This window comes from Pisolithus orientalis (genome assembly GCF_024613125.1).
Source record: "Pisolithus orientalis strain OTSU chromosome Unknown F5J12scaffold_5, whole genome shotgun sequence".
Classification (NCBI taxonomy): Eukaryota; Fungi; Basidiomycota; class Agaricomycetes; order Boletales; family Pisolithaceae; genus Pisolithus; species Pisolithus orientalis.
The window spans coordinates 329,711-356,762 of NW_026260786.1; the positions used below are offsets into that span (position 1 = coordinate 329,711).

At 46.6% G+C, this 27,052-nt stretch overlaps 2 protein-coding genes across 2 annotated transcripts; both read left to right on the forward strand.

Moving 5' to 3' along the window:
- Nucleotides 1–549: 549 nt before the first annotated feature.
- On the forward strand, nucleotides 550–3,064 carry F5J12DRAFT_889518 (uncharacterized protein; the record flags this gene model as incomplete). Its single annotated transcript, XM_051747338.1, has 9 exons — nucleotides 550–653; nucleotides 706–1,269; nucleotides 1,453–1,469; nucleotides 1,520–1,747; nucleotides 2,054–2,151; nucleotides 2,200–2,541; nucleotides 2,590–2,762; nucleotides 2,812–2,927; nucleotides 3,000–3,064. The coding sequence occupies 9 exons, from the start codon at nucleotides 550–552 to the stop codon at nucleotides 3,062–3,064; spliced, it is 1,707 nt and encodes a 568-aa protein (XP_051602947.1).
- A 7,556-nt stretch (nucleotides 3,065–10,620) lies between these two features.
- On the forward strand, nucleotides 10,621–12,025 carry F5J12DRAFT_889524 (uncharacterized protein; the record flags this gene model as incomplete). The annotated part of the gene is made up of 4 exons (XM_051747339.1): nucleotides 10,621–10,762; nucleotides 10,819–11,090; nucleotides 11,127–11,375; nucleotides 11,426–12,025. 4 exons carry the CDS (start codon nucleotides 10,621–10,623, stop codon nucleotides 12,023–12,025), a joined length of 1,263 nt encoding a protein of 420 aa, XP_051602948.1.
- Between the last annotated feature and the right edge of the window lie 15,027 nt (nucleotides 12,026–27,052).

The following is a 27,052-nucleotide window of genomic DNA, read 5'->3' on the forward strand; positions in this document are numbered from 1 at the left end:
TCAGGCTCCTCTCTCCTTCTTCCCCCTGGTCTGGAAATCATTCCTGCTGTGGGGAAGTTTCATTTGGCTGCCCACAAACTCTCTTGCTTCCCAAGGTATAGCCTCAACTTTGTCAAGGGTGCTGGCCATCCTGACAGTGAGATTTTGGAGACATTGTAGGCTCCATTCAATAAGATCTCTCCAACTGCAAGGTCTATGACTCAAGCCCACAGACAAGAAGTGTATGATGACCATATGAGAGATTCTAACTGGAAAAAAATTGTGGGCATAGGTGAGAGAGCTTCTCTTCCACAAGCAGAAAATTTACCCTGTCAATCTCAGTCCCATCCTTGCTGAAAAAAATACAAGACTTCAAACAAGCATTTTGAGGAAATGAATCAAGCATACAAGGAGTTGACTGTTGCCCTAGACCCTAGTAAGGTTACACAATGGGAATTGGATGCTCTGGAAGCAGAGAGGGAAAGAGGGGAGGCCTATTTGTTGAAAGGGGACAAACATCAGTCAGTTCCTCCAAACCTTGTGCTTGTCTGATCTGATGTAGCCCCAACCATGGGTGAAGTGCAGTTGAAGCTCATGCAAAATCCCTCCTCATCCTCAGCAAACCATGGTTCTGTGGCTTGGCTTGCAGAAGGGATTAGCATAGAAGATGCACAGTAAGTCTGGGGGTTCCCTGAGGTGATAGTTTGCTAACTAGACTGAATACAGGGACCAGCTAAGATCTGAGCTCCAGAGACTTCCCAGCCTCATGTCTACCAGACAGGAAGTCAAAGTCTCTGAGAAGAGACAGAGACTTTCTGCCCAAATTGAGAAATTCAATGCAACAGGACAAGCATTTCTCAAAGGTTTGGAGGTGGATGATGTTGTCACTGCCCAGGATGATCCAGCATTTCTGGGGCAAGATGATGTGGAGGATGAAGTGGAAGATGAAAGAGAGTTTTGGGAAGATGATGATGAGGACTGGGAGGCAGCAGAGGAGGAAGGAGACCTGGCTGTGGAAGTCATGAGTATCTGGATGCCATCTTCCATTGGAACAACCAAACTGATGGAGCTTGGCCTTCATGCCCTTGTCAAAGAAGAAATGGAACTTAGGATTGGGCAGGCTAATGATTGCTTAGATCAGCTCCAAACAGACCTGGGAAACAAGGCAATGTTGTACAGGCAGAATTTCTGGAATGCAGGTTCCACCAGGGAGGGCACCAGAACCAAGAAGGAGATCCAAAAGGTGGTGTCTCAGATAAATAAGCATGCCAGAAGTTATCAGAGGTCAAGGTAGGCCATCCTCCAGCTGGAGCCAGCTGATTGCATCAGAGAAAAGTACCAAGAAATTCTTCCTTAGGACCTTAGGGTGAGTAAGGATGTGACAGAGGAGAACAGGTTTGGTCAGGGGACCAGTAAAATGGCATGGTTTTGGATGATGGATGGTGAGCAGGGTCAGCTGACTTTAGATAGCAGGGGCTTGATGGAAGAGTGTAAGTGTGAATACTGCATAGAGACATATTGCTAATAATTTCTGGGGCAGTCTACAGGATTAATTTGCTCAAAGCAAGGGCAAGAAGGGACAGATGGAAAGAAGAGTTGTCATTGGTCAGGCATGAGATGCTTTGGAGCACCTTATGGTTCAAGTCCAAGAAGAACAGATGGGAGAAAAGGGCTGAGCAATCTTTGGAGCCAGGGACAGAAGCTTATGCTAATAAGCAGATGGGGTTGTGGGGTGATTTTGCCAAAAAGGCCAGGTTGATGTTCCAAGGTGAACAGATAGATTGTACTTAGAACAGGGGTATGTTTCCATCTGCCCTTCTTGGCTTGGAGGGCTGCATCAAAGTGAAAGGTAAATATGTCAAGACAAACATACCAAAATGGTAGTTTCCCTAAAAGAGTGATGGCTGCTGACAGCCAACATTTTCAACCTCCAGCCTACATTGGGAAGGGCTGAAAAAATTTCACCTTGCCATCAAATCCAACCAAACCTCTACTCCATTATTCACTTCCCTGTGATTTGACTCAATGGCTGACTGGTCTGAAGCCTATTCTGATCCCCTGTCTTCTTATATAGGCAAGTTCAAAGATGCCCAAGGAAATTCTGAGCTCAGGGCAGAGATCCTTCAGCATGCATCTGAGGGATCTGTGGCACTGCCACAGAATTTGAGAGTGGTATGATATTTTTTTTCACCAAGCCTGACATATCTCAAGATTATCTAGGCCATCAGAAGGCACTTTTTGCCAAAACTAGACCCAAATGACCAGGATGACAAGGAGAAAATCATCCAGCACATCCTGGCTGTAGGTGAAAAGAAGGAAGAGAGTGGTGAGGGTGAGGATGCCAGAGAGGAGAGAGCCAGACCTGTGAAGGCAGGTGACTACAGAAAGGCCTTTGCCAAATTTACTGCAGGCCAGCAGCTCTTCAAGGAGGACATGGATGCCTATGATAGGGAGAGGAGGGACACTAAGGACCCCAAGACCATAGGCCAGAGGACAAAAATCATCCAACAGTGGTGGGAATCTGTTTCTGAGGAGAAAAAAGCTGAAGCTGGGAGGGCAGCTGTGAAGTGGAATAAGTTGGGTGCTCCTAGAGAGACTCATGATTCATAGGTGATATTCAAGTTGGAATGCCTTCTACTGACTCTGCAAATACACAGGTACCAGAGAAAGAACTTCCCTGGCATGGCTAGAGAGTTCATGGACACAGTTCAGAGAACCATGGGCTGCCATATAGTGATGTTTGCAGCACACCAGACCCCTGATTCACAGATCAAGATGGTAGTGTAAGTTGCCCTTCCCCTGGCCTATCTCAATGCTGATGATGAGATCTAGCTCTGAGACACAACTCCCTGATGGGAACAAGGTCTTCTCCCAGTCTTCTGAGGCCACAAAGGATTGGGTGGTGAAGGGGGAGGATATGTTGTCTGAATATCTTTTGAAGGAACCTGGTAAGAGTGGACTGTTGTCTATCAATATATGTACCTAGTTTCATCCTACCCTTAGTGGAATGTTAAGTCCAGGTCTTCACCAGTCCAAAGCTGGGCTGGAGTCTGGTCAGGGGTCAGAGGATAATATGAGATACTAAGGGGGTTGGACTGTTGGACTTAGTGACTGAAGGTGCAGCACTATTCCCTTGCATGGGCCATATCTGGTTGAGAGGCAGGAGACAGAGAACAGAGGGACTGGGTTAAGACAAGACTAGGTTGATTTCAGACTGAGGCTAAACAGATTATCCTACAGCTTAAATACTAGAGGTAACCTAAGTGTACTGTAGCACTGGAGACTGGTTCATGCCAGTACAGTGATGGTTAGTAAACAGATTAGTAAGTAATGTTACAAAGAATATTATCAAGAAAAAGTATGAACAAAGGGATTACCAGGAACCAGGGCAGGACCTGTGGCTGGGCCAGGTGTTACACTTGCCTGGTACCAACTGAGTGGACAACTCAATTGGGCACTGCCTTGCAGTGCCTCATGAGCTAACATGTTTCTGGGTCTAAGGGTAAAGGCCAGGACCAGGGCAAGGGTTGGATGAGGCCAGTCAAGACCAGGGTAGAGCAGGTCTAGGGTGGTCTGGACACAGTCATGACAGTATCCCCCTCTTGGAGCCAAGCCCATGAGGCTCCAATGAGGACAATGCTGAGAACAAACATTTTGTGTCTGACCTTGAAAACTAGTGGACTTAAGACCAGTCCACCACCTCAGGTTTGGTTCTTCACTTCAACATGTCTATTTGCCAGTCCAGAACACCATATGATCAAGACCTGCTGCCTGACCTGACCTGGGTGATGAGCGAAGAGCTGCAAGTGGGCAGCAACAATGACAACCAAGCAATCTGGGGCAAGTTGGCTGAGTGCAAGAGGTGCAAAGCGAAGGCCCAAGAGGAAGCCTGGCTCACTGAGGAGGCCTGGTTGGAGGTGGAGAGACAAGAGAAAGCCCAGCTCAAGGAAGAGAGGGCACATACAGAGGCTGAGGTGCAGAGGGTAGAGGCTGCATGCAAAGCTGATGAGGCAAGAAGGGCAGAGGAGAGCTGGTGGGCAGATGCCCTGGTAGGTGGGTTGACTGGGGCCAAGTCAAATGTGGAGGTGATGAACCCCCAGTGAGTAATGACCAAGTGACTGGTAGTTGACCAGCTGACCACTTCCCAGGTGTCTTCATTGTGCCTGGACAAATATGACTTGTCTGTGCAACACTGATGGCAAGAAGAAGCACCTTGCCTGCAACTGGTGCAACAAGCTCAAGGAGCATTGCCAGTGGCCAGTCAAAGGTGAGACTGGTCCAGGTGCCAGTCCAGCTGTGGACAAGGGAAAGAGGAAAGTGGATGTGACCTCCCCCCATGCTGGTGAGAAGAAAAAGAGGTTGAGGCAGCCATCTGCCAAGGTACTCAAGGGCACAGGTAATGAGGAAGAAGACATGGGTGAGGGGCCATTGACAAAGAAGACCAGTGAAGAGACTGGGGCCAGTCCTCTCACCAGTGATCAGATGGAGCATCTGATCAAAGCAGTAGAGTGCATGGCTGACATTGTGGTTGGCCTAGCAGTGGCCCAGAGGGAGGCCTCAAGGAATTTTCACTGGTTTACCTGGTCCCATGAAACCTACATCAAAGAGCACTTCAAGTTTCTGGTGCCAGATGTGCCTTCAGACCAGGACACCACTGACAAAGAGGACAGGGATGTCAAGGGGCTCAACAAAGAGCTGGCAGGGCTGAGGGAGGAAGAAGGGGAAAGCCAGTCCTGGTCTGAGTCAGGTGATCAGACCAGTGCTGGTTCTGCTGAATCCCAAGTCTGATGTTGTGCACATAGAATAGTGTTGTTTTTTCTGTACACTTGTGAATGCCAATGCCTGGTTCTGGTTCTAAAGTATGAAAGAAAGCAAATAAAAGAAAGTAAGGGCAGTCAAGACATGGTAACTACAAGATAGGAGAAACAGATAAGGAGAAAAGAAAACTTGAGACTGATTCTAGATTTTTTCTTGAAAGGACCAGGTTTGTCTGGGTACTGGTCATGGTATTCTTGGACAAGTTCAGAGGCATTGTCCAGCTCTGTTGCTAGTACCCAGGTGGTTTCTTTGTCAGTTCCCTTATTACCAGTCCACCAGACCAGGTACTGCAACCAACACTTTCTGTGCCAGTTGACCTTTGAATCAAGTATTTCTGCTACCTTGAATTCTAAGTCACTGTCAACATCTACTGGTGGGGGTGGAGGTTGAGTCCAGTTGGGTATGGTATTTGGGATGGCCAGTTTGAGTTGGGATATGTGGAAGACAGGGTGTACAGTGTGCATAGAGTCTGGTAAGTGTAGGGTGAACAAGGGAGAACTGGCCTGGGCTATTATGGGGTATGGCCCAAGCTTCTTCTCACTCAACTTCTTGGAGGGCTGGGTTGACCAGAAATACTTGGCTTTTACATAGACATTGTCACCTACTTTGAAGTCCAGGGCTGGCATGTGCTTAGCATCTGCTGGTACTTGGTAGCATTGCTGGGCAAGAGCTATTTCTTCATGAAAGTATTGGTGCAGTGAGTCTAAGTCAACTGCATAATCACAAGCCTGGTTGGATGTGAGATTGCACTCAGGGAAGACCAAGATATTAGGGTGGTAACCCTTATTAGTGAAGAAGGGTGATACCCCAGTCATAGTGCTGGGTGCATTGTTGTAAGCAAATTCAGCCAATGGTAGTAACTTGGCCCAGCTATCCCATGGGTAGTTACAGTAGACCCAGAGATATTGTTTGAGGGTCTGGTTGGTGTGCTCTGTCTGACCATCCCCCTCTGGGTGATACCCATAGGTGAAGTGTAGACACATGTCTAGAGCTTTACCAAGAGACTGGAAGAAGTGGGATACAAATTCTGATCCCTGGTCTGAGGTTACATGGGCTGGTACACCATGCTTGGAGAACACATGCATGAGGAAGAGCTTGGTGAGCTCAGGGGCTGTGATGGTGTCATGAGTAGGTATGAAAATGGCATGCTTCAAAAGCCAGTCAACCACAACAAGGATGGCAGTAAAGCCAGTTGAGGCTGGGAGTTGCTCTATGAAATCCATCAAAATGGAATTCCATGGCTTCTCTGGCACAGGGAGTTGTTTGAGTAGGCCATAAGGCCAGTGGCAGGGTACCTTTGCCTGGGCACAGGTAGTACAAGACCAGACATAGTCTTTGACAAATGTCCTTAGGCTGGGCCAGGTGTATTCATGCCAGATGAGTTCTAAGGTTCTATTTTGGCTGAAGTGGCTGGACAAGGGGTGATCATGTTTGAACCTCAAGACACAAAGGTGAAGGTTGTTAGAGTCTGGTACATAGATTCTTCCATCTAGGCAGAGGAAGCCAGTATCATCAACTGACCACCAGGAATCTGATGTGTCTGAGAACTGGACTTGGGCAACTGGGTCTGAGGGTAGAGCTGAGAGGATATCATTGTGTAACTTCACCACATCCATCAGTGCAACAGCATGTAGGACTGGGTATTCAAGGTAGGTGGCATGCAGGGAGGTGGCTAGTTGTTCCTGCATGAAGACCAGTCTGAGATTCTGTGGGTTGACCCAGGCATAGCTGCTATCCCCCTCTTTGGGGTAGACATCCCATCATCTAGTTAGGGCATCAGGCTTAGCATCGGGTTTACTGGGTCTGAACTGGATAACCATATTGAACTGTGACAAAAACTCAGACCAGTGCACCTGGCACCAGGTTAATACCTTCAAGGTGGAGAAATACTCCAGGTTCTTATGATCAGTGACAATGTCAACTGGTACTGCAGAACCTTCCAAGTAATGCTGCCATGTCCAGAATGCCTTGAAGATTGTGGGTAATTCCTTATCATGGGTGTCATAATTTAACTCTGGGGCTGTTAAGGTGTGAGAATAGAATGCAACCAGCTGGATTTGACCATCACCTCCAGTGATGGACAACATGCTGGCTATGGCATAGTCAGATGCATCAGTCTCAACAGTAATAGGAGCATCCAGGGAAAGTGAGTTAGGACCAGGGCAGTGGTGAAGGCCTGCTTGAGTTTGTTGAAAGACCAGCAGCACTCCTCAGAAAAGTTCCAGGGAGCACCTTTGCATGTCAACTGGGTTAGAGGTACCACTATGTCCAAGTAGTTGAAAATGAACTGGTGATAGAAATTGGCAAAGCCCAGGAAGGACTGAATGTCCTTTACCTTCTGGAGCTCAGGCCAGTTGCAGATAGCTTTGACTTTTTCTGAAGACATGGTAAGGCTGTCCAGGGACAAGTGGTAGCCCAGATATTCCAGAGTCCAAGTGGAATTCACACTTCTCTGGTTTGGCATACAGACCATGTAACCAGAGCTGGTGAAGAACCTCCTGGACATGCTGCTTGTGAGAAGGCTCATCTCTGGAATAGATTAAGATGTTTTTGAGGTAGAAAATGATGCAGACATCTAGCATATCTGCAAAGATTGAACTGATGAACTGCTGGAAGGTGGCCAGGGCATTGGTAAGACCGAAAGGCATCACCAACCACTCATAAGACCCATAGTGTGTTCTAAAGGCTGTCTTCCACTCATTGCTGGGTGCAATCCAGATGAGGTGGTATGTGTGCCTCATGTCAATTTTAGTGTAGATTTTGGTGTGACTAGGGGAGTCTGGTAGGTCAGATATTAGTGGTAGGGGGTACTGGTCTTTCTTGGTGAGCTTGTTAAGGCCCTGGAAGTCAGCAGATAACTGGAGTGAACCATCCTTCTTCTTTACAAAGAGGACTGGTGCAGCATAGGGGGAAGAGGTGGGCCAGATGAAACCAGTGGTCAGGTTTTCATCAATGAATGCCTAGAGAGCTTGCAGCTCAACCAGGGATGGCAAGTACATGGTTCCAATGGGTGGTGTAGTACCCTCTTCCAATTCAATCTTAAGGTCATACTCCCAGTGTGGGGGGAGAGTAGATGCCTTGGCTTTGCTAAAGACATCAGCAAAGTTGTGGTAGTCCTTTGGTACACTGGCCAGGTCCAGTGGGTGTAAATGAAGTTGCAATTGGGTAGATCCCTCTAGCTTGCAAGCATGTACATACACAGCTGCATTGATCAGAGAAATAGGGGGAGCTTTCAGGGGAGTGTGAACTGGTGGGTCAACAGATGGTACAGATGGCATAGGGCCAGGGTTGGGTTGGTCAGGTAGACCAGGATTGGGAAGACTGGTTAAGACTGGTGTGGCAGGGGGTGTTGACAGGGTTAGCATTCTTCCTGTAGATGTCTGGAAAGTTAGACTGCTCAGTACCCAATCAATCAACAGATTGTAGTGGGTGAGCCAGTCATGTCCAAGGACTATCTTACATTCAGAATCCAATGGGGCTAGAAACAGGGTTACCAGGGTGACATCACCAGTCACAAATTGAACCAAAAGACCTACTGCTTGAGTGATAATGAAACTTGACAACCCATCAAAGAGCTGGAGTTGGATAGGGGACATGGGGTAAGGGGCAAACAAATGTTGATTAACAAATTCTTTATCTATGAAGCTATGTGTGGAACTGGAGTCCACTAGAGTATGAAACTGGGGCAAATTGTGACTGACAATAGAAACATTGGGAGTCAATGAATTTGGATTAGAAAGAGTGGACACATTGAGATGAGCCTCTGTGGGTGCACAGCCAGAGTCAATGCAGCTCTCAGTCTTTGCAGAGTCCTGAGAGCTGCTACCTATTTTTTTGCCTCAGTGGCAGAGCCCAAGGTTGACACCAGTGCTGCCTCAGAGGTGGCCACAGTGTGAGCTTTGGCTTTCCTGGCTTTCTTGGGGCACTTATCTGCAAACTGTCTGGTACCCCCACAGAACATGCAAAGGTTGTTATCTCTGTGACACTTGCACTCCTCCAGTGTCAGCTTGCTGTCTTTGTCCAACTTGCTTGAGTCTGGCTTGGGTGTGTTAGAGCTGGTCTGACCAGTTGAGGCAGGTTTGGACAAGGGCTGGCTACTGGAGTTGCCATTTCCAGAATTATTGCTGGTCTTGGATTTCTCTTGACCAGGCTTGGACTGGGTGCTGTGACCAGGGTTGGGAGTCGACTTGTTACCAGAGGATGACCCCTGGTGCTTACTGGACCACTGAATCTCCTCTTTGTGCTCCCAGTAATGTGTGTCAATTGCCTGAGCTAGGTGGCAAAGCTTGTGCAGGGTTCTTGGTTTGCCAACCTGGCAGACCTCATCTTTGATATAGTCAGGGAGACTGGTGTAGAAGAAGTGGTGCAGAGCACCATCACTGTATCCCCAGACTTGTGAAGCAAGCTGGTTGAATTCAACCATGTACTTGTTGACCTGGTGATTGTCTTTCATCTGAAGGTGGTCTAGCTGGCTTTCAGCATTGGCCACTGGGTCATGGGGTCCAAAGGTGGTCTGGAGCTCTATAATGAACTCCTTCCAAGAGTCCATCCAATAAGGCCAGTCCTCTGGGTCTTCAGTCCCAAGTAGGTCCAGTTCAAACCACTTGAGGGCCATTCCTTTCAAGAATGACTGCATGAAAGTGACTTTGGCTTGATCACTTCAAAAGGCCCAGGGCTGTTCCTGGAAGTTGAGTTCACATTGGATAAGAAAAGTGTGCAGCTTCTTTGGGTCTGTCCCATTGAAGGTGTCCAGTTCACACAACTTGGTTCTAGAAGAGGACTCAGAACCAGTGTGAGCATTTCATGTGAGAAACTCAATGGCTTTAGCAAGGTTGTCCAGCATGGTTACCCCAGGCTTGACATCATCTTCTGGGAGGGGCTCTTCATCATCATTATCCAGGTCATTGCCAGGACCATCATTGCTGGGGTCATCACCACTGGGATTGAAGTCATCTGGTTTGTCTGGGTCTGGTTCATCATCCAGATCATTAGTGGGTGCAGGAGGTCGATTAGGAGTGGGTGAAGTGGATTTACAGGCTGAGAAACCCCTGGGGTTGTCAACTTCACTGGGTGACCTTCTGGCTGTCCCTAAGGACACCAGGACAGTGGCATGGTGCAAGTCAACTGCTGAGGTGGAATCTGGATTGGTGGTAGCATGTGCCTGTGCTGCTTGAGTTCTGGTCTGGGTAGGCATGCCAAGGGTGTGATACTGAGGTTTGGACAGAAGGGTAGTGACCCACACAAGTGTGAGTCTGAAATACTGTTAAGTCCAGGTCTTCACCAGTCCAAAGCTGGGCTGGAGTCTGGTCAGGGGTCAGAGGATAATATGAGATACTAAGGGGGTTGGACTGTTGGACTTAGCAACTGAAGGTGCAGCACTATTCCCTTGCATGGGCTGTAATCTGGTCAAGAGGCAGGAGACAGAGAACAGAGGGACTGGGTTAAGACAAGACTAGGTTGATTTCAGACTGAGGCTAAACAGACTATCCTACAGCTTAAATACTAGAGGTAACCTAAGTGTAACATAGCACCAGGGACCAGTTTGCACTGGTATGGTGATGGTTGGTAAATAGATTGGTAAGTAATGTTACAAAGAATATTATCAAGCAAAAGTATGAACAAAGGGACTACCAGGAACTGGGGCAGGACCTGTGGCTGGGCCAGGTGTTACACTGGCCTGGTACCAACTGAGTACACAACTTGATTGGGCACTGCCTTGCAGTGCCTCATGAGCTAACATGTTTCTGGGTCTAAGGGTAAAGGCCAGGACCAGGGCAAGGGTTGGATGAGGCCAGTCTAGGGTGGTCTGGACATGGTCATGACATGGAACCAGATTGCAATGAGGAGAAACAAGAGGTGGAAATAGTCCTTGATGATGAAGGAAACCCCCTGGTGCCTCCTTTGACTGGTCAGGAGCTCAAGGTTCAGCAGAGTTTGGCTAGAGCTGTCTTCCAAGCTGCCTATGGTATGTTCCTGATAACCCCATGCATCTGGAGTGGCTGACTGAAGTTGGAAATATAGCAAAATTTACTGGAAAGGCCAAGGCCAAAATTTCCTGGGGCTTGCTTATCAAGTCCCCTTCGGAGTATCTGGATTCATATTCCATCCCAGAGGGATTTGTGATGAAGGATCCTTCCAAGTGGACCAAGGCTGGCCTTAGGTTGCTTTGGAACCATTGGCATTCCTTAGAGGATGATGATAAGGTGATTGTTGCATTTATCAAGTGCAAAAAGGATGATGAGCCTTTGGGAAGGCCCTTTGTTCAGAAATATGCCTCTAAAAAGAGTGTGTGGGTGAGCCCTGAGGGGGACAGTGAAGCTGGTGTGTAGCCCAGTGGAGTGGCTGGGGCATCAGACTCAGAGGCAGAGGTGGACACAGGCATGGGTAAGCAATCCCAGGTAACTTCTTTGGAGGACCAAATTAGGCTCAACTCCCTGGCCTCCTCATCTCAAAAAAAACCTCATGACTCCAGCCCTGCATGGCATGCTGATGGGGACCAGATCAAATTTTTAAAGTCACTTTGTGTCATGCCCAGGTACCAGGAGCATATTGATCTTGTATATGCCTTACTAGAGACAGTAAGTGGCAATGTGGCATTGAACATGGGGCTAATGAACAAATTTTGCAGGAACCTGATATGGAACCCACCTCCCCATTACCTGAATGGGCATCCTGGACTTGGAGTGCCCAGTATCTACCCCAAGAGATCCATATCCAGGGGGATTCCTTCTGGAAGGCACTGGGTCAATTGCAATCAGAAAGGTTTGCTTGCATGTCAAAAGGTGTTCCTGTGGTACTTGGATTTGGTATCTTGTGGAGGGAGTGTAAGCAGGCACAGGAAGTGGAAGAGGATGACCCAGAAGTTGTCAATCTGGGCTGCTTGCTGAACTCCAAGCTTGACATCAACAGAGGGGAAGATGTTATGGCTGCCATGGGGGTGGTGATTTCAAGGCTTCAGCAAAATTCAGGTGACTCAGAGGGGGTGGGAGGCACTGAAAAAATCATGGGAGGAGATACAGAGGACTTCAGTGGTTATGGGAAGGGTGGTGAGGAGAAGGATACACAGGATAACAGGAAAAGGAAAAGGAAAAGGGGAGGCAGTGAGAATGTCAAGAGGAAGAAGAAGATGACAAGGGGGGTTTCAGGGGAGGATGGGGGTCAGGGGAAAGAGAGCAAGAGATCTAGCAGAAAGAGGCAGCCAAGCAAGAGAGCTCTGGGACAGGCCTGATAGATATAATGTAGATGTTGAAACTTTCAGGGGATTCTTGGAAAATGGAAGCTTGCCTGCTGCTGGTAACATCTACATTGACAAGTGACTGATTATGCAGTTAGGTCAGCAGATATCACCTGCAGGAGGTGGGACCATCCAAGAGTGAGGTGGGCTGATCCCACCTTCAGGGGGTGGGACCATCCACCAGTGAGGTCAGCTGATCCCACCTTCAGAGGGTGGGATCATTTGTTGGTCAGCCTATCCTTCATCAGGGGCAACTGGCCAAGATCAGTTAGTGCCACCTTTAGGGCAAAATGTACACTTTGGATGTCCCAGTTTCAGGACTATGGTTGACTGAACTATGTGGAGGGAACAGTGTAGTTACTGTGCAGTATGTGTGCTCTAATGGCTTATATAAGCAGCCAAACATCCCACCAAAGTAAGCAGAACACAGGGGAGAATATGTCTCTGACACACCTCCATAAGCTCCACTGTGTAAATAAGTGGAATAGCAGAAAATAGAACTTGAAAGAATGTGTACTAAATACTCCAATAAAATGAGTGTAATTTGTATATTGAGCTTCAAGTCCATAGTTTGAGGTGCACATTGTTCCCATTTGGGTAATGCTCTACTTGTGTGCACTTTGTGCTCTGCCACATCACTGTGCAAGTGCTGTATGATGTTTGTGTGGGCTGTTGATGGTGCACATCAACATAGGGTGCACCCCTGCCATAGGTAGGCACTAGCAACATCCAGAGGAGTCCTGAAATGTCATGAGAGTGTCCATGAGGTAACTTGAGTTGCCTTGAGGGCAGCATTGGCTGCATAGTGTGTGCTTTGGCTTGCATGGGCTTTTCTGACATTTTGCAGGTATAATTTTGTCTTTCCATGTCAATGCCAAGTCCTGTAGGGTTGAGGGACCTGTGCAATACAGTCCAGAGGTGGGTTCAGGTGGCACAGGTGAGCTGTTCAGCCACATTCAGTCTTGCTTTTGAATGTACTGACTCTGGATGCCAGTTAGCAACCCCATCTCTGTTCCATTTGAGCAGATGGTGTTGCCCTTTGTTGTGCCATCCTCTTCGCTGCTGTAGTGCTCATCATTGGCTTCCTTTGGCCAAATTTCTGCTTCTGGTGAGTTGCCTCATCTTGGTTTGAACACTGATCACTCTTATCTCCAGCTTCATCATCACTCTCCCACCATCCTCAACCATCCTCCCAGTGGGAGGTACTCCCTCTGTCTTTGCCTACATTTTCAGTCTCATCAACTGAGATGATCCATGCATACTGACCTTTGTAGGTCTCTTGTTGCATCACAGGTGTGTGATCTCACTTGGGTTGTGGCCACTCAGCCTCTTTCAGATCCTTGAGGAGTTTTGGCTCATCAGCAGGAACTACCTGGTTTGAAGGGGCCATTTGCACTTTGTGAGGATGCAGTAAGGCAATTTCTCCATTATCAAACATTCACACTTTTGCTAACTTCCACTCCATGTTTGTGAAAGTGCTGACCAGGTCAGATTGATGAATGGATAAGTTTGGGGCTGTGGCATGAATGTGTGGAGGGTCAGGTACATTGACAATGGCATTATTGCACATCTGTATGCAACAATCATTCAGAATGATTGTGAGGCCATGTGAGAGGTCTGTTGGCTCACAGGTGGGTACAGGTATGTCCAGCATCACTAGGATCTCATATCCAGGGTACTGACTGCCATTGTCAGGTGTGCTGGTGTCCTTTGTATGGCTGGTTGGCATCTCAGAGCCTGTGGACTGAGCCTCATGCCTGTCTGGCTCCTCTATTTAGTCCATCCCTTTGACCCCTGACTGTTCTACAGCTGTAGAGTAGCTTTCTTCATTCTTGTTCTCATTCAAAATACCTGTACAGTCACCTGCCACCTTACTTTGTATGTCTACCACTTCAGCCTCAGGTATTGTGTGCCTGGTGGTCTTGGTACAGTTGTTAAGGACCACTGTGGGCTGCCCATCAGCCTCAGTGTTTGCAAAGTCATCTGTGTGAGTTTTGGAGTGATTGCATGCATGTTGGCTAGACACAGTTCTGGTGAGTGTCCTGTCATGTTCCTAGGCATGACACCAACTGAGTGGCTTTGGGATTTCACCATAGTGATATTCAAGGTATGAAAAGCATTTGACAGGGGCACCAAGTGTGCTAAGGAGAGGATGGAATCAGGTAGGCTGAAAGTGATCAAGAGATTGACCATCAAGTGCTGATGGTGCCATATGTCATCAGCAGCTTGCCAGGTTGCTAGCTCATCTCATTCCTCATTGGACTGTGGTGCCCAGCCTTGGCCATGTCTGTTGTGCTGTTCTGGATGTGTTGGTCATGTTTCAGACCCCAGTAGGATACCTATTAGGCCTTCTTCATCAATGGCTTCAAGGACCCAACTGCCATAGTTGGTCCAGTTCTGGCCATGCTCTCTGAGCTCAGGTGGACCCATTTGGTAGCTGATAATGCCATAGGGATGGTTGGAGTCCACTAGGCTCTTCCAAGGGTGAAGCAAGACCCAGACTGCACTCCAGACAATGACTGCAACTACCATGACTACTCCTACTGCTAAGCATGTGACCACATAAGTGCCATGTGACCAAAAATGGTAAGAGGGTGGCCCAAGGTGTAACAGCAAGCCTTTAGTTTGCTTGTTAAATGTAGACAGTAGATTGAGACAGGAGCTAGTGGGCTCAACTGAACTTTGTGTGTGAGAGAAGAAGTGTTTGAACCAAGAGTCTACAGCAACAACTCATAGGTTTACATACATGAGGGAGTGTGCACAGACCATGTTGCACTATCTCTGTAAGTATTACTATACTAGGAAACCTCATAATCTGTATAGTAAAGAACATCATGGAACTTCATAGAAGAAGTGGAGTGATTCCTCATGTATCAGTCATATGTAATGATGCTGAGTGTGCTAGTCACATGACCAATTATTCAAATAAGTAGTATATCATATGCATGTATTTCCAACATCAAGTACCCAACTCCTCTCTACTTGGACAATCAATCCACCATCTCACTGACTAAGGATGGATGTTACCACATGTATACATAACACATAGGTATGTATATGCTATCATTTTATTCATTTTTTTGTTGATAGTCATTCTTTCCATCTCACTTATTGCCCTGCTGGTGATATGGTTGCTGATACCCTTACAAAAGTGTTACTTACTGTCAACACAAAGCATTTTGCTGCTTCACTTGCTTGGACCACATACCATTCAAGGGGGATTGTTAGGTTTCCAAACATAGTATGCATCTTGATTACATAATCATGTTGAAGTCTTCTTCACCTCCATACCATAGCACACCTCAGTGGCTTCACTGTCTACTGAGGTGAGTGTGCCTACTATACCCTTTGTTATCCATTAGTAAATCTCTGATTTTGGCACAGTACTCACAGGATGTCACAGTGGCCACAGTCATCACAGGGTGTCACAGGTCACCCACAGTGTAATGGTCCCATGGCTAGCATGGCCCACACCATCATAGCTTAAGTGCCATTCTGGTGCTTAGCACTTGCCAGGTACAATATGTTCTCCATTTGGATAGATTGCACAAATCTCAGATACAGTACTTGGTCATACAAGTAGATAATCTTATTGTATCATTGATTGTTGTTCAAGACTAAGCATGGGCACTGTGTTTGCATGGGTTTGTCCATCCATTGTCCAAAAAAAAGGTAATCCACCCTTACATCCAACTACAGTACAGACTGGTATTATATCACATCAATCTCACCTTTTTCGAAAGACTTGCTGATGTCAAAGCAGCTGCAGGTCTTTTGGTGAGTCCTCAATGTTACACTTGACTGAAGTCAAGATGTAGGGAGAGCTCAAATGCAGACTATGGGTTTCTACTGAGCAACTGCTGCAGCAACCTCTGTAAATGACAGAGGATTTGGACAACACTGGTAAGAGTGATCCAGGTTAAGGACACTGAGGGTGAAGTTCTGAGAGAATGCTGCATATGATTGAGCAGCTCAAGTCTGGGTCTCCAGGACTTGAGCTGACAGACTAAATACTGTACAAAGAATGGACCATGAGGTGTCCATATGTATCAAGGTTATTACACCATTGGTTGAACAATGGCAACACATGTCCTAAGCATGTAACAAGCAGATAATGCTAGTGGTGGGAATAGAGAGCTGTCAGATCACAGAGAAGGCAGCTCAAAAAGGAAAAGTAGTCCATTGGATCAAACACAAGGTAACCATGAAGAGAAAAAGAGAAAGACAGGGGTGAAACATAACATTACCCCCCTTCTAAGTGTTGAAGTCTCTGACTTCAACTACTCTCTGTAAGGTTCACCAGTCATGTTGCTGATGGCAGAGTCATCAAAGTCAAAATCATTGTCATATAAATCATCATCCTCACTCCTGATGAGGGTACAAACATCTACCACTCCTGGGGTGGTGATGCTTTCTTGTAACACATGGTGAGGGTGCAGAGAGGGGCATTGAGCCTGGGTATGTCCAGGGCAAGTAGTGTGACAAAGGGGACACTCATAGAGTCCACAATTGACATGGATGTGTCCAAGGTGATGACAGACATAACATGTTTGTTGATATTGTGGATCAGAGGGGGTGAGAGGATGATCAACCTCAGCTATTGCATTCAGGACAGGGGACAGTGTGAGTCAAAGTGTGGTTCAGTGGTGAAAACCGACCAAAACCAACACAAAAGACAAGAAGAGTGAGTGGGGGTGAGCCTATGCGGTACCTAGATGGTAGAACCTTGGATTTGGGTGGGTTTTTGCGAGCTACAACACTCAAAGACAAGTGCTGAGGGTTGGGGGTGCTCCTGACAAAGAAGGAGCAGGAATGCAAGAGAATGCAATAGGGTAGACTGCTGTCAGCCTACAGAAGGATGGATGGCAACTTAATTTGATGTCCTAAGCTGCACTGAGCTCAGGGAGGGCTTGGAGTGAAGTATATTGATGATAGACAAGGATAAGCAAAGTAGATGATAGTTAGACCCTTAATAAAGTCTCAACTATTGAAGCTGATGGAGGATTTACTGAGTGATGATAAAATGCAAGCAAGAGGGGCTCTCTGACATCTTTTTTTTTTGTTATCTAAGTACAGTGATTTATATACAGTACAGGGGTGTTGCCCTTGGAGAACAAGGTGCAAACACTTGGTAAGTGATTGGTAACTGATGAGTAAGGAATGTAAGTGATGGGTAATCATCTTGGAAAGCATTGGTAAGGATTAGCAAGCCAAAAGGCGAAGAATCAGTAAGCAAAGTCAAAAGATTGGTAAGTATTGGCAATAGGTGAGTCAGAGACAGTCAGAATGTCAAAGTATGAGTCAAGTAATGTCAGGAACTGGGAAAGCACACTGGAATCACATTAGGGGGAGGCTGTGCATGTCACATCTCAAAGAGATCACTTCTATGCCAAGGTGGGATGACAGAGAGGCAGTGCCAATCTGATGCCAATATAGTACATCCAAAAGTGGACAGGGTGAGTGAGATGTCAACAGGGGTCAAGCTTTGGGGGTCTGTGGGGTGACAGGAGCATAGGGGATTGCAACCTTCCCCCCTGAACCATCCTCTCAGTGAAGCAAACAAGAACTTCATGAATGAGGCTCTGTTGGTAGAGAGGATGAAGGGGGAGTGTCTTCTGCTGTATCTTGCAATAAGGAGGCAAGATGTGCATCATACTTGTCATGGATGCAATCAGGGAGAGTGGAGAACAGTAGATTATACTGTAGCTGTCGCAATCTTGGAAGATTGATGGACAAGACTGGTATGAAGACATTGCAGGGAGCAGGGAGGAAGGATCCATATGCTTCTTGGACTGGAGAGACTGAAACAACCACATAAGACCTTTCCAAGTGAATGACAGACCTGAGGCAACCAAAGAATGTCCTCCTAGAGGTCATACTGACAAAAAGAACATGCTGTCCAAGCTGGATGGGCTGAGAGGGCACAGATGAGGGTGGGATGTACCAGGATGCTTCAGGATGGAAGCTGGTAGGAATTCCTGGCAGATATATGTAGCCATGGTCCCTAGCAAAGGGGACAAGTGAAATGATTGATGTGGAGGCAGCCATATCAGAAGAATTTAGTGAAATGAGTGTCTTTTGAAGGGAGTGCTGTAGAAACATGTGGAGCATGCAAATCCTTTCCAATTTTGGAAGGTAAGATCATGTGGCTGAGCACTACAAGTGAGTGTGGGAATGGTCTCAGTATCTGCAGAAACAGTGGAGATATGTCAAAAACCAGAATGCTGTACATGGGTGCTTAAGAATTTTAACCAGCGCTTAACTTGCTCCCTTTCTTTTTCTTTGGCACTGATGACTCATTCTTGTGTGAGGGATGACTGCTGACATTTCTGGCTGTCCTTCTTCACATGAGGGCTATGGTCTTCATCTCCATTCATCAGCTGTATCCATGTCTACCTCACCAAACACCTTTGGTGTGTGACAACAGGGGAAGTTGTGTGAGAGTTTCAATGATGTTTAAAGTGTAGTCAAGTTCAGCTCTAGAAATGCCAAAGGCAGTCTTGGGGTTGACTTCAGATGGGGAGTCATGGGACTTGCAGGGTTTTGGGTTAACACCCGACAGACAACAGACACAAGGCTGATCAGCTCTTCTGAGAGAGCAATGTCACACACCAAAGGTGTTTGGTGAGGTAGACATGGATACAGCTGATGAATGGAGATGAAGACCATAGCCCTCATGTGAAGAAGGACAGCCAGAAATGTCAGCAGTCATCCCTTGCACAAGAGCAAGTCATCAGTGCCAAAGAAAAAGAAAGGGAGCAGGTTAAGTGATGGTTAAAATTCTTAAGCACCTGTGTATGGCATTCTGCTTTTCAACATATCTCTGCTGTTTCTGCAGATACTGAGACCATTCCCACACTCACTTGTAGTGCTCAGCCACACAATCCTACCTTCCAAAATTGGAAAGGATTTGCACACTCCACATGTTTCTACAGCACTCCCTTCAAAAGACACTCATTTCACTAAATTCTTCTGATATGGCTGCCTCCACATCAATCATTTCACTTGTCCCCTTTGCTAGGGACCATGGCTACATATATCTGCCAGGAATTCCTACCAGCTTCCATCCTGAAGCATCCTGGTACATCCCACCCTCATCTGTGCCCTCTCAGCCCATCCAGCTTGGACAGCATGTTCTTTTTGTCAGTATGACCTCTAGGAGGACATTCTTTGGTTGCCTCAGGTCTGTCATTCACTTGGAAAGGTCTTATGTGGTTGTTTCAGTCTCTCCAGTCCAAGAAGCATATGGATCCTTCCTCCCTGCTCCCTGCAATGTCTTCATACCAGTCTTGTCCATCAATCTTCCAAGATTGCGACAGCTACAGTATAATCTACTGTTCTCCACTCTCCCTGATTGCATCCATGACAAGTATGATGCACATCTTGCCTCCTTATTGCAAGATACAGCAGAAGACACTCCCCCTTCATCCTCTCTACCAACAGAGCCTCATTCATGAAGTTCTTGTTTGCTTCACTGAGAGGATGGTTCAGGGGGGAAAGTTGCAATCCCCTATGCTCCTGTCACCCCACAGACCCCCAAAGCTTGACCCCTGTTGACATCTCACTCACCCTGTCCACTTTTGGATGTACTATATTGGCATCAGATTGGCACTGCCTCTCTGTCATCCCACCTTGGCATAGAAGTGATCTCTTTGAGATGTGACATGCACAGCCTCCCCCTAATGTGATTCCAGTGTGCTTTCCCAGTTCCTGACATTACTTGACTCATACTTTGACATTCTGACTGTCTCTGACTCACCTATTGCCAATACTTACCAATCTTTTGACTTTGCTTACTGATTCTTCGCCTTTTGGCTTGCTAATCCTTACCAATGCTTTCCAAGATGATTACCCATCACTTACATTCCTTACTCATCAGTTACCAATCACTTACCAAGTGTTTGCACCTTGTTTTCCAAGGGCAACACCCCTGTACTGTATATAAATCACTGTACTTAGATAGCAAAAAAAAAAGATATCAGAGAGCCCCTCTTGCTTGCATTTTATCATCACTCAGTAATTCATTCAGCAGCTTTGATAGTTGAGACTTTATTAAGGGTCTAACTATCATCTACTTTGCTTATCCTTGTCTATCATCAATATACTTCACTCCAAGCCCTCCCTGAGCTCAGTGCAGCTCAGAGCATTGAATTAAGTCATCATCCATCCTTCTGTAGGCTGACAGCAGTCTACCCTATCACATTCTCTTGCATTCCTGCTCCTTCTTCATCAGGAGCACCCCCAACCCTCAGCACTCATCTTTGAGTGTTGTAGCTCACAAAAACCCACCCAAATCAAAGGTTCTACCATCTAGGTACTTCATAGGCACACCACCACTTGCTCTTTTTGTCTTTTGTGTTGGTTTTGGTTGGTTTTCACCACTGAACCACACTTTGACTCACATCTGGAGCCCACAATGAGGGGTGGTCATTCCTGGATCAAGAAAAACCTTGTTCATGTTTGCATCCTTCATATTCCTGCCTCCTAGGTCATCATAATCACCAGAGTCTATCATGTTTCCCATCCCAACTCCTATCCTCCTTATCTCATTCAAATCTTGCCTGTAAATCCACCATATATCTCGCTTCTATGTCATCTACTACCTCTGCTATTTATCCACCCATGCCTCCAGCAGCTCCTCCAGCTGTTGCTGTTCCTCCTGCTCACTCTAGTCCTTACTTTGCCCTTGCTTGGCATGAAATCTGCTCCAGAAGCTCTTCCAAGGGAGACCATACTCATGTTTGCACACTTTCCTGGATCACTATGAATGACTCTGTGCTTTCCATAATGTCAGTTCTGACCAGGAAATGGTTGAGTCAATCCTCCAATACTGTAATGCTCGGGTTAGGGAGATTATCGAAGGAATGGCACACTACTATGCTCCTAACTGGGCTAACTTGAAGGCTGATCTCCTCAAGTACTTCAATGCTGATCTATCAGATGAAAGATTCTTTGAAAGGCATCTCAAGAGCTTCACTTTGGAGTCTAGGTTACAGCCCATCATGTCACTTCAAGACTTTAGGGCTTACAATCATGGTTTCATTTGCATTGGTGGTTGGTTGAAGAACAAGGGAAGGATCTCAGTTGATGAGCACAATCGCTATTTTTGGGCTGGTTTGTCTCCTGTTTTTTGTAGCCTGGTTGAGAGTCATCTCAGGCTGAAGGATCCAAACCTTGATACCAGCAAGCCCTTTGCTTATGCAGATGTGTGCCAGTCTGCTGAAGAGGTCCTTCATCGTGATCACTTTGATGCAGATGATCTCAATTTCCTTGGCCCCAGAGCTGCCCCTAATGCTCCTCAGCCCCAGAATAGCACTTCTCATCGCTCTGATGGCAGAGATGATAGTGTTCAACCCCTACTCCCTGCCCATGAAGCCAGAAGAAACCTTGAAACTTTGGAGAGAGAAGCTCCTACTGCTCACAAACAGGATGAGGTCGAAACTTTGATTAAATCCCTGTCTCATATGTCACTTAGTGACCCAGACTACTCCCTCCTGTATTATCAAGCCATTAAAATGGATCCTGATGCTGCGAAGGTCCTTCATGCTCCATCTCTTCATCCTGCTCCTGCTCCTGCTCCTACTCCTGCATCTGCTGCTCCTGTCACTACTCCACCTACTCAGACTCATCCTGCTAGAAGGACCATCACTTGTTATGGCTGTGGTGTCAAAGGTCATGGTCTTGATAATTGTGAAGCAGTTAATGATCTTGTTCAGAAGGGTTCCTTGGCATGTGATGAGAATCATTGAGTTATTTACCCCAATGGGCAGCATATTTATTGCAATGGTGAAGAGACCATCCTCCAGGCCTATGAGTGCACTCTGGCTGCAGCCCAGCCTGCCAATGTGGTTCACTTTGTTGTCCATGAAGATGTCAAAGAAGAATCCAGTGCTGAGATCTATGAGTTGGAAGATGAACCTCTTGTTGCCACTGTGGATCATTCCACCAAGATTACCAAGGAGAAAAGAAAGGCTGCCTTTGACAGTGTCCTTATCCCACCTTGTTCGCATGGCAAGGAGAAAGAGAACCAGACTTCCAAGGCCTTTCATCCTCTGTATCTATCCCTGCTCCACAGAAAGCATCACTTGCTCCTGCCTTCATTCCAGTTGATGTTCATGCCCCTGCCTTCAATGGAACCAGAGATGATGCTATCATGGAAGATGATTCTGTCCCAAAGCCATCGGAACAAGCCCCTGACTCTGCAGAAAAGTCCAAGAGGTCAAAGCCTGCCACTACCACATCCCTGTCTTCATCCCTCTCGCAATCTACCAGTTCCAAGGCCATTGTAGATCAGATTCTGTCAACCCCCTTGACTGTATCAGTTGGGGAGGTTATTGGCACTTCCAGGGATGTTTCTCAGCACCTCCAGGAACTGATGCGATTTCAAAAGACAGCCACTGATGCAACAGCCCATCAAATCTGTGACAGCTGTTGATGGAACTCCCCCTGTGGCTTCTTATCTGGCATTGACATCTAGCCCCTTGATCACCATCAATCTGTCCTGTAATGGTCGATGAGTGACAGGTGTCATTGACTCTGGATCAACCCTGAATGTCGTCAGATCAGGTATAGCTCAGTCTCTCATTTGCATGCCCATTGATATGTCACAAACTGTCAATATGTGAGATGCAAAGGGGGGTATTTTGACACTGAAAGGCCTGGTACAAGATGTCCCCCTCTTCTGTGGTGCTGCCAGGACTTGGACCAATCTTTTTGTTGCCCCAGACACCAATGCTGGCTTTGATCTCCTCCTAGGTCATCCTTGGGCCCTTGGAAACTCTGTTAGCATCGTAGAGAGAGAGTCTGGGACCTTTGTTGTCTTTGGAGCTGATTCAGAGTGACCCCTGGAGATGTGTGTCACTGAAGGTCAGCTTGGAACTGTTGCAGATACACTTATGGCATCTCTAGAGCCTGCCCAACCTCAGGAAAGTGTTGATGAAGGCATGATGGATGTATCAGCTGGTACTCCTCATCAAGTTTCCCCTATAATCTTCGCTCCACCCCCATCAACTTCAGTCACCCCCTCAGTCACTTCATTCCACCCTGCTGTACCCTGAGTCAGTTGCAGATGGGTTTGATGTCACTTCAGCATTGCCTGCCTTCCAGCCCATCCTGGTTCATACCTTTCCACCTCCTTCAAGCCCCTTTCCTTCAGGAGTTTGTGCATCAACTTCTGCAAGAGTTGGAGTCCACTGAGACGAGTGGATTGGAGCATAACCATGTCATTGCCAGGATTTGCCAGAGGATCAGGTTTGAAGAGTGCCAGTCACTTGTTGCCCTGCTCACCAGTCTCTCCTGTCGCACTCCCAATTTATCACCCCTTTATCTCAACTCAAACCATGCTCTTGCTGGAGAAAGAGGTACTGACAAGTCAGGCAGCTACTTCCAGGACTTCCTGATGCTCCATACTCACTTGATCCGACAGGTTCCTGCCCCTGTTGACCATTATCATGAGGTTGAAGGGTCTGCTTATGTCCAGTTCTATCCCCATTTCATTCCAGAGCCATCTCCAACTCAGCACAGTGAAACACTGCCTCAGGAACCACCATCTGACTTAGGATTCCACCTGCTTCACCTGTATTAACTAATGGCATCACTGCTCCACCTCAAACTCCTTCTCCTTCATTGCCAGAAGCCCATCATTATTTTGCAGGAAGAGCCCAATGAAGCTTCCCATCACACTTCCCTCCTGTTTTCCAAAGATACTGTGCAACTCCAGACTCTGAGGCTTTGCTGTCCATCTTTGATACTTCATACTGTGAGTCAGTTGTGTCTAACATTCAAGAAAACAGTCAGGAAGTCCAGCCATCCCCATATATACCCACACATGCTTTCTCCTCTTGCCTCAGACATGTTTAATACTGCATGTTACCTCTTCGCTTCCATCTGCCCAGCCCATTCCTGCCCACTCCATCACCTCCTGCAGTCCTTTCCACTGTACCTGATGCTGTCATCAATGAGGTGCCAATTGCAATGCCTGTGCCTTACAACAATGTTGTTATGCATCATACTTTTACTGGATGGGTTGCTCATTTACAGGATGCTGTAGAGGGTCAATCAGGCAATGACAACAAGACCAGATTGGACCATTCTTCCTCTCATTTGACTTTGTCAGATGTATCATACACTCCAGGAGTTTCAGTCACAGCAGGTGATGAAGATGAGGTAGATGCAAATGCATTGCAGGAGTCTGGCCTTCATATGCTTGCTAAAGCCATTGGTTTCATCACAGCTTCTGGACACCCTCCTCCCTTTGAAGCAATCTCATATCCAGATCACTTTCCTACCTCCAGCTCTCCAGGTTCAACTTCAGGCCAAGAGTATGTTGCCATCCAGGATGTTTGTGGCTCAGAAGAACCAGAGATACCTTGTGATCCCAACAACTGTATTTGTCCACTTACTCCTACCACCCACAATTTATTTCTTCAGATCTTTTGTGATTGATTTGTGCATTTCTTCTTGTACTTATAGTATTACTGACTCTTTGGCTGCTCACTTTGACTGAGAAGTCATTAAACTCCTAAATTCACAAAGATCTCTTTGCTTTTATACTCCTGTAACACCACTTACTATGCTTCCCTCAGTTTCAAAGTTCCAAAGCCTTTTTTATCTTGATTCTCCCTCTTCTTTGATACTTAATCTTTCAAAAACACCAGATCTGCTTCCTATTCAGAAAACCAAAAAACAGCTTCACTTTTTCTATTCCTTATCTGATTTTCTTGATTTACTACACTTTAGGCAAAAACTTGTAACAGATACAGATGTCTTAGACTGCAAAGTAGGCCAGTCAGTTTATGGAGCATACAAGTGCATTGACCATAAAGTTAAACTGGTGCCAGGAGTCTATCCAGAAGATGCTTGAGTCCATTGTTGGTTTCCAGAAGACCCCCTTGCATCACTCACACCACTTACTTGTCACCCTCTGACCTTCATTCCCACAAGGAAGCTTACTCAAGAGTGCCTGGCTTCCATGAAGGTCAATGCTGATGGCTTTCTCTGGCCAGAAGAAGAAAAACTTTTTTCACATGTGATGAAGCTAAATGAATGTGCCTTGGCATTCAATGAATTGGAGAGAGGAAACTTCCACTCTGACTACTTTTCACCTTACATCATTCCTGTCCTACCACATGAGCCATGGGAGTTCTGTAACATTCCAATTCCCCCTGGCATAAGAGAACATGTCATACAGCTTCTTCAGGAGAAGATTGCTGCTGGACTCTACCAACCAGCCCAGTTGTCCTATTGCTCCAAGTGGTTTTGTGTTATGAAGAAGAATGGAAAGATCCACATTGTTCATGATCTACAGCCTCTAAATAAGGTTACCATTTGAGATGCCAGTGTTCTGCCAATATTGGATGACTTTGTGGAGCCATTCGCCAGTCAACAATGCTACACCATCTTTGACCTATTTTCAGGTTTTGATGCATGCCAACTCCACCCCAATAGCCAAGATCTGACATCCTTCATGATGCCTCTTGGCTTACTGCGCCATACTGCCATGCCTCAAGACTACACCAACTCACCATCAGAGTTTCAGAATTGTACAGCATTCATCTTACAAGATGAGATCCCTCACATTGCAAATGTTTTCATCGATGACCTGCCTATCAAGGGTCCTGCAACTCATTATGAAGATGCTGATGGCAATGCTAAGATGTTACCTGAGAATCCTGGCATCTGTCGCTTCATTTGGGAACATGCTGTAGACATCCATAGGGTAATGCATCAGTTTGCTCATGCTGGTGGAATGTTCTCTGGCACAAAATCTCAGAGCTGCCAGTCTTGTGTTGTCATTCTTGGCCAAGCATGCCATCCTCATGGTTGCTCTCCTGATGACAGTAAGGTGAAGAAGGTCATCAACTGGCCAGCACTTGCCACTCCCAAGGATGTTTGCTCATTCCTAGGTACTGTTCACATCTGGATTGCAAACTATTTGCAGTTGGCTTGCCCACTCGTTGATCTCTATCACAAGAATGCTCCATTCATCTGGGGTCAGGCCCAGCAAGATGTATTTGATGCCTTGAAACTTGCCATCTCATCTGCTCCTGCCCTTCACCCCATCAACTACTCATCTGACCTACTGGTCATTCTTTCCATTGATACCAGTAATGTTGCCATTGGGTTCATTCTGTCTCAGTATGATGATGAAGGTTGCAAATGTCCTGCTCACTATGGGTTGCTTCCCATCAATGAACATGAATCTTGCTACAGTCAGCCTAAGCTTGAACTCTATGGTCTTTTCAGAGTGCTTCATCACTATTGTCTATATCTCTATGGCATTTGTCATCTATGGGTAGAGGTTGATGCAAAGTACATCAAAGGTATGCTCAATGATCCAGATCTTCAGCCTAATGCGACCATCAATCACTGGATTGAGGGTATCCTGCTCTTTGACTTTAAGCTTGTTCATGTCCCTGCTATTCAACATCAAGCCCCAGATGCACTTTCTAGACAACAGCCCACTGAAGAGGACTATGAAGAAGGCAAAGCTGATGCAGAAGAGGCTGATGAGTGGCTGGAGAGTATTCTTTTTGCAGATGCCCATCCCCTTTCATACAATGTCATGACCCTCCCATCCTTCCTTTCCAATGATACATCCCAGGATGTCCTTTTATGTAGAGTCCTCCACTTCCTTCAAATGACAGAACTACCACCATTCCCTTCCAATACTGCTCGCAAGTGTTTCATTCACAGGTCCCTCCAGTTCTTCCTTCATGGAGACCAACTCTTCAAATGTTGAGGTCCCCATCCTCCAGCTCAGGTCATCTTTGACCCAGATCTCTGTGCTCAGATCCTCAGTCATGCTCATGAAGAACTTAGTCATCATGGAGTCTTTGGAGTCTTTCAGACCATCAGACAGTGCTTTTATTGGCCTCAGCTCTATCAAGATGTTGCCCACCATGTCCATTCCTGCCATGAATGCCAGATTTGAAGCACTCATAAGGCAGAGGTTCCCATCACCACCTCCACTTCCCCTAGAATCTTCATGAAGGTTTATGTCAATGTCATGCTCATGCCCAA